Source organism: Pseudopodoces humilis, chromosome 22 (genome assembly GCF_049639895.1).
Source record: "Pseudopodoces humilis isolate 2021_Gansu_Grassland_sample_001 chromosome 22, ASM4963989v1, whole genome shotgun sequence".
NCBI classification, from domain to species: Eukaryota; Metazoa; Chordata; class Aves; order Passeriformes; family Paridae; genus Pseudopodoces; species Pseudopodoces humilis.
This window is the reverse complement of record NC_142221.1, coordinates 1751861-1766724: the sequence shown is the minus strand read 5'-3', so window position 1 is coordinate 1766724 and position 14864 is coordinate 1751861. Positions and strand designations below refer to the sequence as shown.

The 14864-nt window shown below is 48.4% G+C and overlaps 1 protein-coding gene across 1 annotated transcript in view; it reads left to right on the top strand.

Annotated features, from left to right (window-relative positions):
• The window catches only part of LOC102106826 (carboxyl-terminal PDZ ligand of neuronal nitric oxide synthase protein-like), a 29344-nt gene that overhangs the window by 1052 nt on the left and 13428 nt on the right, over positions 1–14864 (top strand). Inside the window, exon 2 of the mRNA XM_088065774.1 lies at positions 2759–2830. Coding sequence (XP_087921900.1) covers positions 2759–2830 — 72 coding nt within the window. The remainder of the gene's footprint in view (positions 1–2758; positions 2831–14864) is intronic.

Here is a 14864-nt window from a genome sequence, read left to right as displayed (position 1 = left end):
CACAGATTAGAAATGGAATTCACGCCTGCTGTCTCCTGAGCTGGAAAGAAGGGGCATATACATTCCAATAAAGCTTTGAAATACGGATTTTGTGCCTCTTGGTTTTCCTGCTGAAAGAGCTGTAAGATTTAAGCAGGATACAGGATGAATCTGAATAGACAGCTAATCATGTATTTTAAAAATCTATCTTCCTTAGGGAAGAAAACATTTAATCTGTGATTTCTCTATTTAAATTAACATTTGCTCTGCTGCAGACTGTGCAGAGGAGAAGAAAAATTCTTAATTTGGTTTCTAAAAGATGAGAAGCAACTGTACCTTTAACTGAGTGAAACTGGCTTTTCAGATTGACAGCTCCAGGCATCCAGAGCTAGTGAGTGGATAACACCCTGTTAGGATGTGTGGGTCTGGGATGGGGTTTGCATTACCTTAGTAACATGCTTGCTCAGTTCTGTTTTACAGTCTGTCTCTTCCAATTATGCTGCTCATTGTGGGCACATCAGTCAGCTGCGATGCTGACAATGACAAGGCTGCAGCTGGCTGCAGGTGTCTCACACCAGGCAATCTTACTGACCACACTCTCTAATCTCCACATTCCAAACTGCCTTCCTTCCCCTATAATCTTCAGGAGGTCAATGCTGGGAGCTGCTTGTTTGGGCAGAGCTTTGTGTGCTGTTTCATGAGTTTCATGGCACTGTGTGGGAGCACAGGTACCCAAACTCTGCAGCCAGAGTTTGAAAGAATCTCCTCTAGCTCAGCACTCCCAGCTGTCCTGTTGCCCCAATTAATTTGTCATTAGGAGCATGGCTTGCTCCCCACTGCAGCTCTGCTGCTGGCAGACAAAAGGCCAGCCAGCTGCAAGGAGCTCATCTGGATTAGCAGTGACTGCCCTGATGGCCAGCGGGGCAGGGAAGGAGATCTGCACACCAAAGAGGCCACAGAGCACTGAAATACAGCTCTGCCCTCCCCAGCAGCCCGAGGGAAGCCCTGGCTCTGCTGCTCCCCTCCCTGCTGCCCTCAAGCTCTTGTGCTCTGAGCTTGGCTCTCCTGTGGTTTACCAAAGGCTATAGATGAACTTAACTGCTCTTAAAAATGCCATTTTGCAAAGGCATTTACAGAAGCAGTAGCAAAGCCAGATGACCTTTCAGATTGCTTGTGGTGTTTATTTCAAGGCAGGAGAAAAAGCAGTAAATACTGAGCCAGGAGAGCTCATCTCCAAAAGCCTATTTAAGCAGACATTTTACAAGATAAAACCCATTGCAATCTGCAAGTAGTACAGTGGAGAAATAAATCCAGAACTGTGTTAGTAACAGCAATACCTATGGGGCTATTCTGGGGAATTATTTTGTCTCCATTCATATATATATCACCCTGAATATTTGCAGGGGCCTCCTGATTAGGTGCTCCTTTTCCTCTCCACAAGGGAACAATTTCCAAAAAAACAAAATTTTGTAACCACACACTAAAATCCAGACACAGTTCATGAACCAAATGTTCCTGGGAGGGTCACTAAACTCTGTGAACTGCCCTTAGTCCCCACCACTAACAGCAGAGCTGGGCTGTGTTACCCCAAGGGAGCTGATGGACCCCACCAGCACCAAATCCAGCCCCTGTCCTCAGCTGCCAGGGCCGCTCCCAGCACATGCTGTCATCTCCCTCTCACTCAGTGACATTCTCCCTGTCCTCACCAGCATGCCCTGGGCGTGCAGGTCTTCCCTCAGAGCTGAGCCACGGCACCTTACAGCGTCAGCAGCCTTTGCTCCCCACGCGATGTGACTGTCCAGGACACCGCATTTTCCTCATTCCCAAGGCTGAGCTGGCAGCTTTGTGCCTCCTCCCCTGGGCAGTGCAGGGCACTCCTGTGCAGCTGTGCCACGTGTGCCATCCCTGGTGCCACCGGGCAGCAGCTGCTGCCTCCTGCCAACAGGTGCACGAGCAGGTTCTGCTTTGGCACACGAGGGGAGAGTACAGGCAGCACAGGAGGGAGAAATGCCAGCAGCAGGAAGCTGCCTGTGGCTGTTCCATGATAACCTGTGGAACATGTGCAGTGTGCTGCCATGCTGTTCAGGAGAACAGGCAGCTCCAGGAGGCTGTAGCTGTGGTGCAGGGGGAGAGGTGGAGGTGATAGGAACCTGCCGTCTGCCGTGTCTCAGACCCCAGTAAGAGACCCTGCTAATATCACTGGCACAGACACTGGAATGCAGACACTCAATCCTGTGGTTAGGACTGCAGCTCCCCTAAGCAGGGCTGTAGGACAGAGATTTGGGTGGGTTTACCAGGATTCTGCAGACAGCTGAGCTGGTCCAACCAAGCAGGCACAGCAGTATGCAGAGGTGTGGGTGGTCCAGACTTAAGCTAGAATCACAAGGCTTTCCCAGGAAAGGTGTTTGTTGCACATCCTGGCAGCTTTACAGCTCTTATGTGCTTTTAGTTTTGAGCAGGTGCAGTAAGGAGGAACAAAGGATAGAGAGTCCCAGTTTCAGACACATGGGATCATGACTCAATTAGCAGCAGACATCGCCCTGCAAAGCACTGGTAAAGGCACATCCAAAACCTGAATGAGGTCAGAGCCTCACACCCAACCTCAGAAATCCCCAGCTTGATAACATTATCTATAACAGATATTCCTATCCTGTCCTGGGTCAAAAGGTTCTCCAAGCAAGGAGCGACTAAATAAATGATAAATGCTGTCTGTTTTGAAGAAGCCCACACCATGAACTTGTGCATTACTGCACAGACATCTCACTGTTGTGTCTTTCAGTACATCGGCAGCTTGGATGTCCCCAGGCCCAACAGCCGCGTGGAGATTGTGGCAGCCATGAGAAGGATCCGGGTAAGTTCAGAAGAGCTGAGCCCCACACTGAGTTGAAGGTTACACTCCCTGGAGTGACTTGGTTGCAATCTACTGTTCTACATTCCCTCCAGCCCTTCCTATCTGGAGCTCAAATCTCAACCCAATCAGGTTTGCAACAAGCTTCTCCAGAAATTCCCAGGCATCTTAGCATAGGCCCATGCTCTTTGCAAAGGGATCAGTTGTCAAAACCCAAATGCAACCCCCTCTCCTGTGCTGAGCATTGGGCTTTTCCTTGAACCTAAGAGATTCATTTAGCCTGTTTGGAATTTTGTGTGCATGAAAAATAAGCTGGACACAATATGCTCCACAAAAGCACTTGAGTTCATTGACAGTCCATTGACAGTATATTGTGTTCTATATTGAAATATCAGTGTCCTGACAGGTATGATTGATGTAAATCTCATCTGACTAGCCTGTGGATTCTGCTGCTCCTAGAATAATTTGCTGCTTTCCCCATGCTCCAATACAGTTTTACAGTTCCTGTTTCTCATCACCAAGCCTGCTCTCTTCCTGCTCTGCCCCTTTATTCTGCAGAGCAGCCTGTGAATGGTCCCCAGATTTAGCTGTGATTAGCAGGGTTGGGTGGCTTACATCTGCTTTGAGTATAACCAGTTCAAGTGCATCTCCCCCAAAAGGCAGTGCAGCTGTTGTGTCTGGCTGAAGTTTTGCAGGGGTCTTAATTCTGAGGCTCTTCATATGTCTCACATCAGCTGAAGCAAGTTTGAGAATCTTCCATTTAAAGCTTTGAAGGGATTATCCTATTTCCCCCCCCCTTCCCCCACAGTGTTTAACCATCTAATTTTCCTTTAGAATAGTGCTTTTTAAACTTAGCCTGTAACTGGCTGGGGAGCTGATGTATTCATCTCCAGCCAAGCTTAGAAATGACATTCCCTCCCTTTGCCTGCTCAGACTATTAGCACAGCTCTTGCTCAGAACACAGTGCAGCAGCAGTCTAAATTGCCTGGTTATTTATGGAACAGGTGAATATCTGCAGGAAGTAAAAGCAATAGGTGAAGGCTACCAGGGCAGCTTAGGTGGTGGCATAATTATTGGCAATTTTTCATCTGAATCAATATTTATCATCAGATTTGACACTGCACTTCTGCTGATCTCTGACACCCCTGTAAGAAAAAGCAAACAGTATTTTAATACCACTTAAAATAAAGTGTCACACCTGCTTTTGCCACAGTGGTACCTAGCTCAGAGCTTTGGCAGTGCAATAGCATGCTTGAGGACCACAAGAAACATGTGAAAAACCCATTCTGCATTCCTGGGTGCTGTCACTTCATCTTGTCACACAGGATTTTTGAAGTAGGCATCCAGTAATCTATACTGAGTTTTTAATCTTGGAAGCCTATTCCAAAAAGGGAGGGCTTCCCTTTTCATGTGCACATTGTACAGCAGGATCTTATTCAGACACTTCCTGGCTGCTGAGCGGAAGATGCTCCTCTATTGAAGATAGTTAATTGGCACTGATCCTTAATTAGAGCATAAAGAATGAACTGGGAGGTCTTTGAAGAGAATTCTAGTGCACAGAGTACCCAACCTAGGAACTGAGGGAAGATGGGGCTTATTTATGTAGCGTTCATTTGCATGCAGAGGCCTTGTCTGTACTAGAGTTTTTTCCCATGGACTCTCAGCAGCACCAGTTACAACTGGGAGGAAACAGTGGAAGAAGCTCTTGGGGGAAATGAATATTTTACTCCTATGTTATTGTGAGTGGTAGTGCCTGTTTTTGCAGTGCAAGAGTGAGTAAGGTCCCACATCCCTGCCAAGTGTTGGCAGGGGCATGTCGTGGTGAAGCTTTCATCCTTTGTGCACTCCAGTGTTCCACTGGAATTCTCCACTGGAGCAGAAGAGAAAAGTCCTGCAGTACAAGCCCCAGCACAGCAGTCCCTGTGCTGCTCCCTGTGCCATGGGAGGAGGTGGGAGCCATCCTGGTGCTGATGCAGCCGGCCCACGGCTCAGGAGGGCTCTTACTCACTGCTTCTGCCACTCCAGAGCGAGCAGGGAGGAGGATGAGGAGTCACAGCTCTCTTTTCCAGGCTCTGTCAGAGCTGGTTACTCTGGTTACTCATCAGTAAATTGATACAAGCGCCAAAACTGCCTTGGGGGAAAAGTCTTCAGCTGCCGAGGACTCCAAATGTCCTGAGAGGCTCATAAGGAAAGCAGCAACAGCAGGTGACAAGTCTGCTCCTTGGCATGTTCTGTGTTATGTACTGGGCTCTTTTACCAGTTACACATGAATCATAGCAGGGATTCTGGATCCGTGGGATTCTCCATGCATAAGCAGAGCAGTCTGCCTGCAGACTTCAGGACATTACTCCCAGGGAGCCTCAAATAACAACTTTTAGCATTAGCCTGCTAAAAACGTGACCTGCTCTTCAGCAGTAGGTATTTGAGGTGCAGTCTCTTAGTAAAGCTTAAATCCATATTCTGGGCTGAATGGATGCTTGTAGAATTGCTAGCAATACTCCCATTAGTCACACATTAGATCCCATTTCATAACAGACTGGAAAGCCTTGTCTCATCATGTTCTATGCTTCCACTGGAGAGAATGCAAATGCAGTAGGTAGAACAGGGAAGCTGCTGTTCTTAGCTTTCCATTATGCAGAGCTAGACAACTGTAAGTTTGCTAATCCTCCCCGTGGATTATTAGCTGCCTACAGCTGCCATGTTGTTATTATATGATCAGAGTTCAAGCTAATCCCTCTACCTCTTGCCCTGGCAGGGAAGGTGATGAAATGAGTTTGCAGCTTGGATAAATACACTGTACCCTGACAGGCACAGCAAGGGCCTGCTTAGGAAAGTCCAATTCATCACACAGCTCCAAGCACCCCGGGCAGGTGTTCCCCCACCTCCCAGGGAGCAGCATCTGCTGCCTGCAGCTGCCCGAGGCCATCCAGGTCTGGGTGTCTGGCAGCTCCCGTGCTCCGTCAGCGTTCTGGTGGAGCTGGCTTTCTGCTGGAGCACATCCTCCTGGAGGTATTGGAGCCTTCTCAGCACTCCAGGGAGTCTATGTACAAATCAAGATCTTTCCTCCTCACAATTCGAGCGGTAGCTAATGTGAAGATGGGTTTTGTAAAACACAAAGCATTTCCTTGAAGCTGCTGAGGTTGCTTGGAAAATGTTAGCCTGGGAGACCAGGGAATGGATGGCTTCAAGTGCAGGGTTAACATCACCACACATCCTGCATGTATTCCCCAGAGCCAGCACTGACCAGAGCAGAAAGTCAGCTATTCCCTTCCCAGAGCACCTCTATCTACCCTGAGTCCAGCACCTCCCAGCCAGCTGAGCAGGCCTAGTGACATGCTGCTGTTTTGAGTGGTGAGTTGTACAAGGGCACAGCAGGGCTAAGTGACAAAGCCTGTCATCCCCACAGACTGCTGCCAGCAATTCTCCAGGACACTCGGTTTATCTACCTTTAAGGCACAGAATCAGTTTCCCTGGAATTTGCACTTAAGAATCTCTGAAGCCTACAAATTTCAGTTCTGTTTGGAAGGTTTAGCTTGGACCTAAGCAGGTATTGACACTCAGAAAGGAGCCAGATGTTCGATTATTCAATCATTCCATAAGGGAACAGCCAACTGGGTTTGTGCCCATCCAAACACCAGGATGAGCAAACAGGAGGCAGGCATCCAGAGTAATGTGTCTTCTGTTACCTCCACATTTCTTGGGCTTAATTTAATTGAAAAGCCTTTTTCCCCAGAGGCCAGCGTGCCAGAGAAACAGAAACATTTATAAATCTTGACACAGGATACATGAGAAGTGCCTGAGCTCTCCTTGGAACGAGAACTGGGTTCTCACTTCAGCCTCCCTCTTATCCTGATCATTTGTGCTGTATCTTTGAGCAGAGCCTCAGCACTTTGCAGTTTCCCCATACGGTATTCGGGTGAGGAAGTGCAATCCAGCCACACCGTAAGTCAGACTGACTGCCAAGTATCAACTGGTAGTGTTGAAGTGTGACATGACAGCAATTTAAATCAGGATGAGTAAGCTGCAAATTTGTGAAGCAGAGGCATAGGGACAGCTGCAGAGAACCTGCCTCTGCACACCAGAGCTCCCAGTCCCAGAGCTGGGCTGGCTCACACAGCACCTTGCACTTAAAGCCCTGCCAGGCTGTAAATTCCAGCAGTTCAGGAGCAAATACGGGTGTGATTTATCTGCTCTTCCTACAGAAGGAGAGGAAACCAGGTGGACAGCTGGCAGAGGGCAGGGAGACTGCCTTCAGCCCTCTCAGTTTATTACTGTGTGATGGTTTCAGAGGTAGAGATGTTTCATGGGCTCGTCCATGAGATTGTTCTAGAACACAGTCCCCTCAGTTTTCCCAGGCAGGCAGCTTTCTCACTACAGTTCACCTAGAAAACTGCTGCATGGATTCCTCTGACATATTCTGCCTATAAGCCCTTCCTGGGTTATTAAGCTCAGAGCTATGTTTTCCTGCCAGCTTCACGTTAATCTGAGCTGGAGTTGTGATCAGAACTAATAAAAGAGAGAAGCTGAACTCCCAGCTGATGGGTTGCTTGGTTAGTCTCTGCAGCCTTTCCCTCTACAATGAAGATATTTGGTCAGCTGTAGCTGAGGCACAGACTCAAACGTGGGAGTGCAAACTGCTGGAGCACTTGCCCTGGGGTACAGACCTCTGTAGCTGCATGCTGTTGTTGTTGGGTGGGAGTTTGTTCTGCTGCAGTTCCTGGAGGGTTTTCTCTTTCAGCCTCTTTGGAGGAGCATCCAAATGCTCAGCTAATGATAGCCCTGGGCTGTGACAGACAACAATCCTAGTATCTTAAAATATTTCAGCAGCCTCAGACTGCTGGGGTGGACCTTTCTTTAGTTCTCAGAACACCATGCACCTTCCTTTCATTTACAGGAAGGTGCAGGAGAAACAGATGACAGTTCTGACAAGGTTAGAGTATGAAACACAGGCATCTCTTCCTCCTTCTCCCCCACACTAGGAAGACACTATATTCACCCCAGAGTATGCTCCAAGAGAGCATCATTTTCTAGGATACCTTCCCTGCATCTCTGGAGAACCATGTTTACCCTGCTAAGTGTTAGACACAGCCTATGGCCCCCAGGAGAGAGCTGTGGTTATAGGCAGCCAAACCAATATACACAAGCTTGTACAAACTTGTTCTGGCACCTTCTGCACAATGTCTGGTGTCAGTTCTGATTCTTCTCCAAAGCAGAGGTCTAAGAAAGGCTCCTGCAGCTTCACACAGGCACTACGTGATCATCCCACAGGGCTGCTCAGCTCCAGGTCCCAGAAACACCAGTTACCCTCAGGGTCCCATCCATGAGACCAGGCATCTGAACCAGTTTAAGGTTCCTACCACACAAGATTAAGCTAATTGGGTTTACCTTTCCAGGCCCTGGCAAAATACAGCAAGTGTTTTCAGGATAGTAATTAAATGTTAATTGCAGCTAAGTTTAGCCCTAATGCCTCATTAGTTTGTTTTCCTCTGTTTGTTGCATCTATAGCAGAGTCTCCTGCACGGGGATGGGGATCAGGCTGGGCTTCCCAGGAGGCAGGAGTCCCACCATGTGCTCTGAGGGTCTCTGAGCCTTGCCAGAAAACTCTTACCTGCTCCTGCCCAGGGCAGGCAGTACCAAAACGTCCGTGTTCAATGCACAGCTCTACTGAAAAGCATTTTACTGCTCCACATTGCAAATAGCCCCCAGGTTTGGTTCCCACTGACTGTTTCCTGGTCTTCAGGAAGATAAAGGATGACAGTGATGCCACCTTACCTTAAGGGATGACAGACACCCTATGGGTCTTACCTGCGTGCAGCACAGGATGCTGAAGGAGGTGAGCCCTCTGGCAGAATGTCTGGCAAGAATCCATTTCCCCAGGCAAAACAAGTGGCTTCAACTTGGGACTGCAGGAGCTGCAACCTCCCAGGCACTGTTCCTCACCCTGCTCCCATCCCACCTCCAGGCAGGGCTTCCTGCCCTGCCATTCCCCCTTCCCAGTCTGCCCTGCAGCACCAATTAGCCAAAACACCAGCTGAGATGTCCCTGAGATCCCTTGCCATGAAGGCCCCAGGAAGGGAAAGGCTGGGTTGGGAAGGGTGGGTGATGCAGGTACAGCTCCTTAGGCCTCTCTGCATGTGTTCTCTGGTCCACAGTCACCTTGGCAGTCTCTGGTGTGCTCATGCACATGCTGCTTTCCCAGCCTTACAAAAGATGAATTTGAAATGTGGAAGCTGGCTTTCTAGAATAATTGAGTCTGCCTTGTCTCAGACAAACCCAAGCTTGTTTTACCCATTTTCTGCTGTTGGTATTATCTTAAAACAAAGGGAAGAAGCTCTTAATGAGCTGTTTCTGCAGAGGCATCATGCACAGTGTTTCTAGGCAGCATTGTGTGATTGTAGTGGAGAACTGACTGCTCTGCTCTGCTTGTGTGTCTTGAGTGGGAGGACAAGGAAAAAACACCTCTGAGATTACACAAGAATCCAACCTTCTGCTCACTGCTTAGGGGGGGTCTCACCGTGCATTGGAGCTGCCCCACTGACTTAGAAACTCCTGCAGATTTCCACCCTGCTCATCTCCAACCCTAAATCACCTCTGGACTTCCTGCCACAGAATAATTAGTTACCTTCTGTCACTTAACCTCTGAGCTGAAACGAGTGGGGACTGGTCAAGCTGTGGATACAGGCCACTGTGCCAGAAGACAGCCGAGAGCTTTTTCCGTAGCCACGTGCTATGACCCAGTTTTTGAGGAGTGGCCGGTGACTAGAGATGCTTCACTTCTTCCACCCTGCTCAGAGTGCACGGTGCAGGGTTGATAACAGATGGGTGGAGGGATCAGTCAGTGAAATGTGTCATCTCCAGGCAACGGCGACCTTTAGTGCCTTCCCCAGAGCCCTCAGAACTCCATTGCTTCTCCAGCGAGGGGGTGGAACCAGTCAGGCACATTAATTCTGTTTTGCATAAGAGTCATGGTGGATTGGAGTTTAGTTGAAGGCTAATAAAAGCAGCATTTAAATGGATAAAAGCTAAATTTAAATGTTAGTGCTAAATAGAATAAGACAGAGCTTTTTGTCTGATGCTGAATCTTGGCAATGAAGCAGGTACCTTTTAATTGTAAAATAAAGTGGCTTTAACAGTATTATCATTATATTACTGAAGCATTTAATTTTACTAGCTAAAATATCACCGTATGAGATCTCTGCAAAGCTTTTATCTAGTTTGAAATAAAGAGACTTTTTCACCAATTATGTTACTGGTTGTAGACTATTACAGAGATGAAATATAATGGCTTTCAAATTACATTCTGGTGAAGAACACTCAGCCACTACTCAAAGCTGCTTCTTTGTTGGTGCCTGAAAAAATGTAATTGAGAAGGTAACCAGAGTGTAGAGAGAATATTGGATTGGTTACAAGGAGCTGCCTAAATCTGAGTGACAGCTGCAGGGGCACAGAGCTGGGGCTGCCCATGGGCTGGAGCAGAGACCCTCCTTGTGCAGCCAAACAAGTGCAGGGGTGGATTCCCACCAGAGCAGGCTGATGTGTTTCAGGAACAAAACAGAATAGCCCATGGAGATACAAACACTTAAATCTGTCCCATGAGTCTCTCTCTGTGCAGAGAAAAACCTGAAAAAACATCAGCCTGTGACTAAAGTGTAATCCTCATGCTTTGTCTGAGTCTCTGGTTCTCAGGCTGGGTCTGTGCTGGACACAGGGGGAAGGCCAGACCCAGTGCACAGCAGTGAGTGCCCCTGTCGATGTTGTCTTGATTTTGTCACGTGCAAGGGCCCTTTGTACTTTATTGATCAGTGTTCTGAGGAGAGGGACCCTGAGGGACTGTGACCACAAAGCTAAATTCAGCCCAGTAAAATAAGATTTGCTAACAATAGCTTTGTTCTATGCTTGCTTTCTTCAATCTGCTTTTGCTCTGTAGTAAATGAGGCCTGAAGGCAGACAGAATCTGTGCTACTTTACATAGTACTTTGACAAGATACTTCATGTTTTGACCAAATAACAGTGTGATAAATCTATAGCATAAAAGTCTTGACTGGGTCCCTGGAATGAAGGATGCTTTGATGAGGGAGCAGGGATTTTTTTAAAGGCATTATGGAATGGTTTTCTTTCTTTCTTTCTTTCCTGCAGCAGTGATTAGACATTATTTAAATGTCCTTTCCCTGGACCAGATGGGTTACTTGGACTAATTGGCAGCCGCCTGACAGCTTTCAGGACACCTGAGTCACCTCCCACTTCCTCCATCCTTCTGTCACTGCTCCTGCAGAGATCCTGCCTGGGTAGATCTGCTGGAGGGCAGGATGTGGCCCTGTGCACTGAGGCAGTATCTCAGGCCAGGGTTCCAAATCACCCTGTTCCCTGCACAGCCAGGTCCAATGTACTCCCTGGAATCCCACCAAACCCTCTGAGCTCCAGGCTTCTCTTACTAAAAATCAAATTATTTGTGTCAGATGAAGAAGAGCAGAGGGACATGTTGAAGCCAGATGCAGTGTGGTGGAGGATGAGGCAGTCACAGCTGCTTCAGGAGGGTGTAAGGCACACGGGTGCTCTTCAGGCTCAAATGCCACCTGCCACCTGTGGAGTGTCCCTTACCTGCTGCAGAGCCACACATGGCTCATTGGAGCACTAAAGGTTCAGTGATCCCCAGCACCATGGACCTGCTCAGTCCTGCTGCAGCCTGTGCTCCTGCTGTTAATGATTACAGGGCATAAACTTCCATCTCAGGCACATTTTCCTATTTTCATGTTGTTGCCCCCCAGGGCAATGCTGGGCTCCTGCTTGTCTCATTTCCTTGAATCCCAGCTGGTGGCAGGAGCTGGGGCAGGGGACTCTGTTTGGGGTTAATCACTGACCTGTGTGTGAGCAGCATTGTTGTCCACAGCTTCACATCTCCTGCTGACACCACTGCAAGCCCAGGGACACAGGAAACAGTGCTGGGGAGAGAGAGGAGCCTGTGATGTTCTGGTACAGTTTTGGTGACAAGACCTCAGTGACAATAAATACTGAGAGCATAAAACCCTCTTTTTCCATAATTTCCATATCTAAATCCAGGCTTTTTTCTCATCATGATTCACTAATCTCAGTAGCTCCCCTGAGGCTAATAGAGTCCTTGAACTGCTTAATATTCTGGAGTTTTGGAAATGACACAATTAGACTTGAATTTTCTTTCTCTTACAGTAGCAGTCTTGTTTCCAAATTTTAGTGAAGTTTCATGGACAATTTGAGGAGAACCTTCCTTTAAATTTAGGAACTGCAGTTTTATTAGCACTCAATAATTCCTAACCAAGGCCCACTTGGAGAGAAGCAGCATGGGAGCTGTGCCTGGCTCTGCTCAGGGCTGCACATCTGGGTAATGCTCAGGCCAGCCTGGCAGGAGAGGGGTGAGCTCCCTTCTGTCTTCACTTCTGCTCCAGGAATGCTCATTCCCAAGAGTTTGTGGGCAGATTGCAAAAGACATTTGTGCCACCAAGATTCTGATGTCTATGTGAATTAGGAATTGGGAGCTCTCCTAGCAGTTGCATCTGAGCATTGGGCCCGACTGCTGATTTTCCTAAGGAAGCAGGATCTGTCAGTACTGCATGCCAAGCCTTTACCAACAGACCTGACACACAGCCCTGTGGCCCTGTGCTGCTGACCCCCTCCAAGCTCAATGGCCTGCTCCTGGCTGGAATTGCTGCACTGTTGCTGCTCACAGATGCAAACACATCCTTTCAGTGCGGCGCCTGGAGGTCGACTATAAGTCACTGGGTTTTCTGTAAGAAATGTTTTCTCAAGTGGAACTGCTGGAGATCGATAGAATTAACAGCTAAACAGAAAAAGTCTCCTTGCCTGGCAATAAAGCAGATTATTTCTGTCCCTGAGTGTCTCAAACCAATACGTAGCAAGGCTGTTCATGGGAGTTGCTGGCACTGAGGTGTAGAAAGGTTCAGCTGCACCCAGGGCTTGAGCTAACAAAGAGCTCTTTGCCCTGCAGGAGAGCAAAGATGAATTGCACCTAGCAAAGGAGTCCTGAAGCCTGGTCTGCACACAGCAGCACACTCAGCATTCCCCCATTGTCATGCTGGTCTAGTTTGTAATCAAGTGCTGGTTCTGAATGCAAATGGAGATCAAGCCTTCATTCTAGCTTGGATTCTGCTTGCTGAAAGATAAAGGTGCCAAGTCCAGCTTCCTGACTCTGCTGTGGATATGCAAAGAAAATGCTAATTTCCCTACTAGGTGGCTAGGAGAAATGGCAAGACACAGAGCTGGAGGACAGAACCCGAGATGCACATGGGGTGTGATAACCAGGAATAGTCTGGAAGCCAGGGAATGTTTCCTCCCTGCAGCATTTACACAGAGCAGGTGTTAGTCATGCAGATGTAGCTTCTCCAGATTCTCAACAGCAAACTAGATTGCTCCTTCTCCTTTGGGTAGGTATCCACCCTGGGAGGACATGCTGAGCACCCTGAAGTCACTGAGGCTTTCAGGAGGAGGCTGCAGAGCAGCAGTGCTGGAAATGGAGAACCCCAGCAGGTCACGCCTGGCCCTCTTGGGAGCTGGGGCTGGGTTGGCTTGGTTATCAGGTTGAACACGTGGGCACTTCCCTGCCTCTCCCTCTGAACCTCCCCTGGCTGCCCCAGGTCTCAGGAGCACTGACACTCCCTCTCCATCCCTGCACTCAGAGCATGGCTCCCAGCCTGCTCTGGCTGCCTTCATCTCTGACTGCATCCCCCTTCCCTTGGACTACCAGCACTAAAATAGCATCCTTACATAAACACAAAGTCTTGCATAATTTAGAGGCCTAAAATCCCAGTACCTGCCTTTGTCAGAGCCTTGGCATGGCAGTGGGATTAGGTTTTCTCCCGATCTCTGTACCATGCTGGTGAGTCCCTGGCAGGACCCTCAGTAAGGCCCTGCCCCACACTCTGCAGTGGTGGGCTCTGCCTGGCTCCCATGGCTGCAAACTGCTCGTGGGCTGAACAAGGCTCTGCTCTCCTGAAGAACAGCATCACAAACACACCTCTGAAAAGCCACAGAAGAACAAAATTGGCTTTCTATTCTCTCTCCAAACAAGCCATAAACACCAACTCAGAGAGACAGAGCAAAGCAGCCCTGTTACTCACCCCTGTTCCATCTCTCCCTCCTGTTTCTGAGGACACCGGCTCCTCTTTTCCCCCTAGGCACAGCCTATCCAAAATACCAGGAAATGAGCCAGGAGCATCTCCCCTGCCATGGCCTGTCAGGCTCATGGAGAGGGGTGGGTAGGGACTGAAAGTACAACAGGAATTTTGGAGCAGGCAGCAGAAGTCCTCAGTTGCCTCCTGCTCCTGTCTGTACAAGCAGTATCTGGTGGCCTGGCCCTGCCAGTGAGGTGCTGGGTAGCTGTCACTTGGCAGGAGCTGGCTGTAACCAGAACAACTGAATGAATGAAGTAGAAAATGAATATCCTTGCTTTGTGAGTGAGAAACACACACAGAAAATACTCTATTACCTTCCCACAGCCATGCAGGGGGTCTGAGGCTTTTTTATGGAGCTCTGAGCTTGCTGCAGAGTCCTGGCTCCTGCTCTTCAGAGCTTTGTTTGAACATTGATGGACAAGGCCTAAAGCAATCCAATCTCCTAACTTGCCTCTTGTCCTACATACCAGCCTGGAGGGCAGCTAGGATATGAAACATGCACTAAACCGGGCCCTTCTCTGCAGGGCCTTGTGACACAGATGTTTGTAGGGAAATAAGGAATTACTTGAAGATATTGCAGTGTATAATTGCAGTTTCACTTCTTAGGGGTTATTTCAGGTGAATCTGACCTGCTTCTAATGAAATTAGCACTTTTTATCTGCAGTAACCTAGCAGCTTTTTCAGGTAGGGACATCTTCATGCTCCTGTTGGGCTGGGGTCCCGAGACACTACTTCATTACTAATGCTAATTAATCATCCAAGGCACTGCAGATGGAAAAGGTAATTTGTTTTCTCCTGCAAAGTGAATAGAGGTAGGGAGGAAAAGAAAACCCAACTTCCCCATGAGCTGGGTTTGGCCTGCCCTGGCAAGACAA